The sequence below is a fragment of the Solanum pennellii genome, chromosome 6, assembly GCF_001406875.1.
Source record: "Solanum pennellii chromosome 6, SPENNV200".
Classification (NCBI taxonomy): domain Eukaryota; kingdom Viridiplantae; phylum Streptophyta; class Magnoliopsida; order Solanales; family Solanaceae; genus Solanum; species Solanum pennellii.
This window is the reverse complement of record NC_028642.1, coordinates 60,020,547-60,021,832: the sequence shown is the minus strand read 5'-3', so window position 1 is coordinate 60,021,832 and position 1,286 is coordinate 60,020,547. Positions and strand designations below refer to the sequence as shown.

Genomic DNA, 1,286 nt, shown 5'->3' with positions numbered 1-1,286 from the left:
TTGGCCCCCCCCCCCCCCCCTTCAAACACACACAGCGGAAAAAATGGATTGAAACCAACTGCTTTACCTATCAAAAAAGAAAAGAGAACTATTTGCATAGTTTGAAAGTAAGCATACTGCCACTGAATGAAGAAAGTTGCCAGTTTACAAATTTTGGTGGCATTTGCTGCTGATTTTTATTTTGTGGTTTTTGTGAAGGACTTCTATTAAATGACCTCTTTTTTTATTATGACCAGGGGCCAAACACATAGGTGGTTGCACAGGTACATTCTCTGATTGATTTTTTGCTTTCACCATATATTTGCAGACACAGTATTGCTATTCTGCATTTATTCCTTGAAAATAATTATTTGACTTGATTCCCAACATTATAACCTATTTGTATGACATTCTGGTCTTTGATTTAAGAACTATAGTTATTAGGTACCTTCTGCAGACTGTTTTAGCAATGTAAATTACTTTAAAATTGAGTGGTTGGCATTTTATGTCCTTCCAACGAAAAATGTGCTGAATTAGTAAACATAAAGGCACTATAGTTGACTGAACACTAGTGTACTTTTTCAAGGTAAGTTTGTAGGCATTCCTTGCAATCTGTGCATAACTACTGTTGAAAGATTGAATAACATATCATAATTGTTGGAATATGGAAAAACTTGTTGAATGAGTTGCATTACTCTTTTTTTTTTGGGTGCAGACACGATTAAGCTGTATCGGAAAGGAGAACTTGAATCTTTGCTATCGGAAGCTAAAGCTGGTAAAAGAGAGAGCTAGGCCCTCTTGAGCTATCCATGCATGCCAAGTGATCCTATCTCTGGCTCTCCTTGTACGCATTATTCTTCCAGATCTCTGATATATTTATTATGTTGTTCCCTTACAAGTAAATCTTGCTTCTGATTGGAAACTCATTGTTGAAGCAGGAATCTATGTTGATATAACTTCATTCATGAGTTTATAACTGAATTTCTTCCTTCCTCAAAGACTGGTTTTGTACTTTGCAATATTGACCAGCACTTGCACTTCTCTTATTTATGAGAAACTATATCAATTGAAAACGAAATAAGAATTTGGTGTTTGTCTGTTAAATAAGCTTATTTGAAACTTCAAGTAAAGATGCATCATGCGTACTGAAGTTGATTGATTGAATTTTGTCCACAGTAAAATTACTTATTAAACATTGGGCCTGAGCAGAGATGTGTATAAATGTATCATGCATGCTGAAGTTGATTGATTGAATTTGTTTGCGGTGAAATTACTTATTAAACATTGGTCCAGAACCAAGATGGATA

General features: G+C 34.9%; 1 protein-coding gene across 1 annotated transcript in view; it reads left to right on the top strand.

Moving 5' to 3' along the window:
* LOC107023292 (monothiol glutaredoxin-S10) overlaps positions 1–1,079 on the top strand; it is a 5,350-nt gene extending 4,271 nt beyond the window's left edge. Inside the window, exons 4-5 of the mRNA XM_015223936.2 lie at positions 237–263; positions 695–1,079. Of these exons, the coding sequence (XP_015079422.1) occupies positions 237–263; positions 695–771 (104 nt within the window). The 3' untranslated portion in view covers positions 772–1,079. The remainder of the gene's footprint in view (positions 1–236; positions 264–694) is intronic.
* The last annotated feature ends 207 nt before the right edge of the window (positions 1,080–1,286 follow it).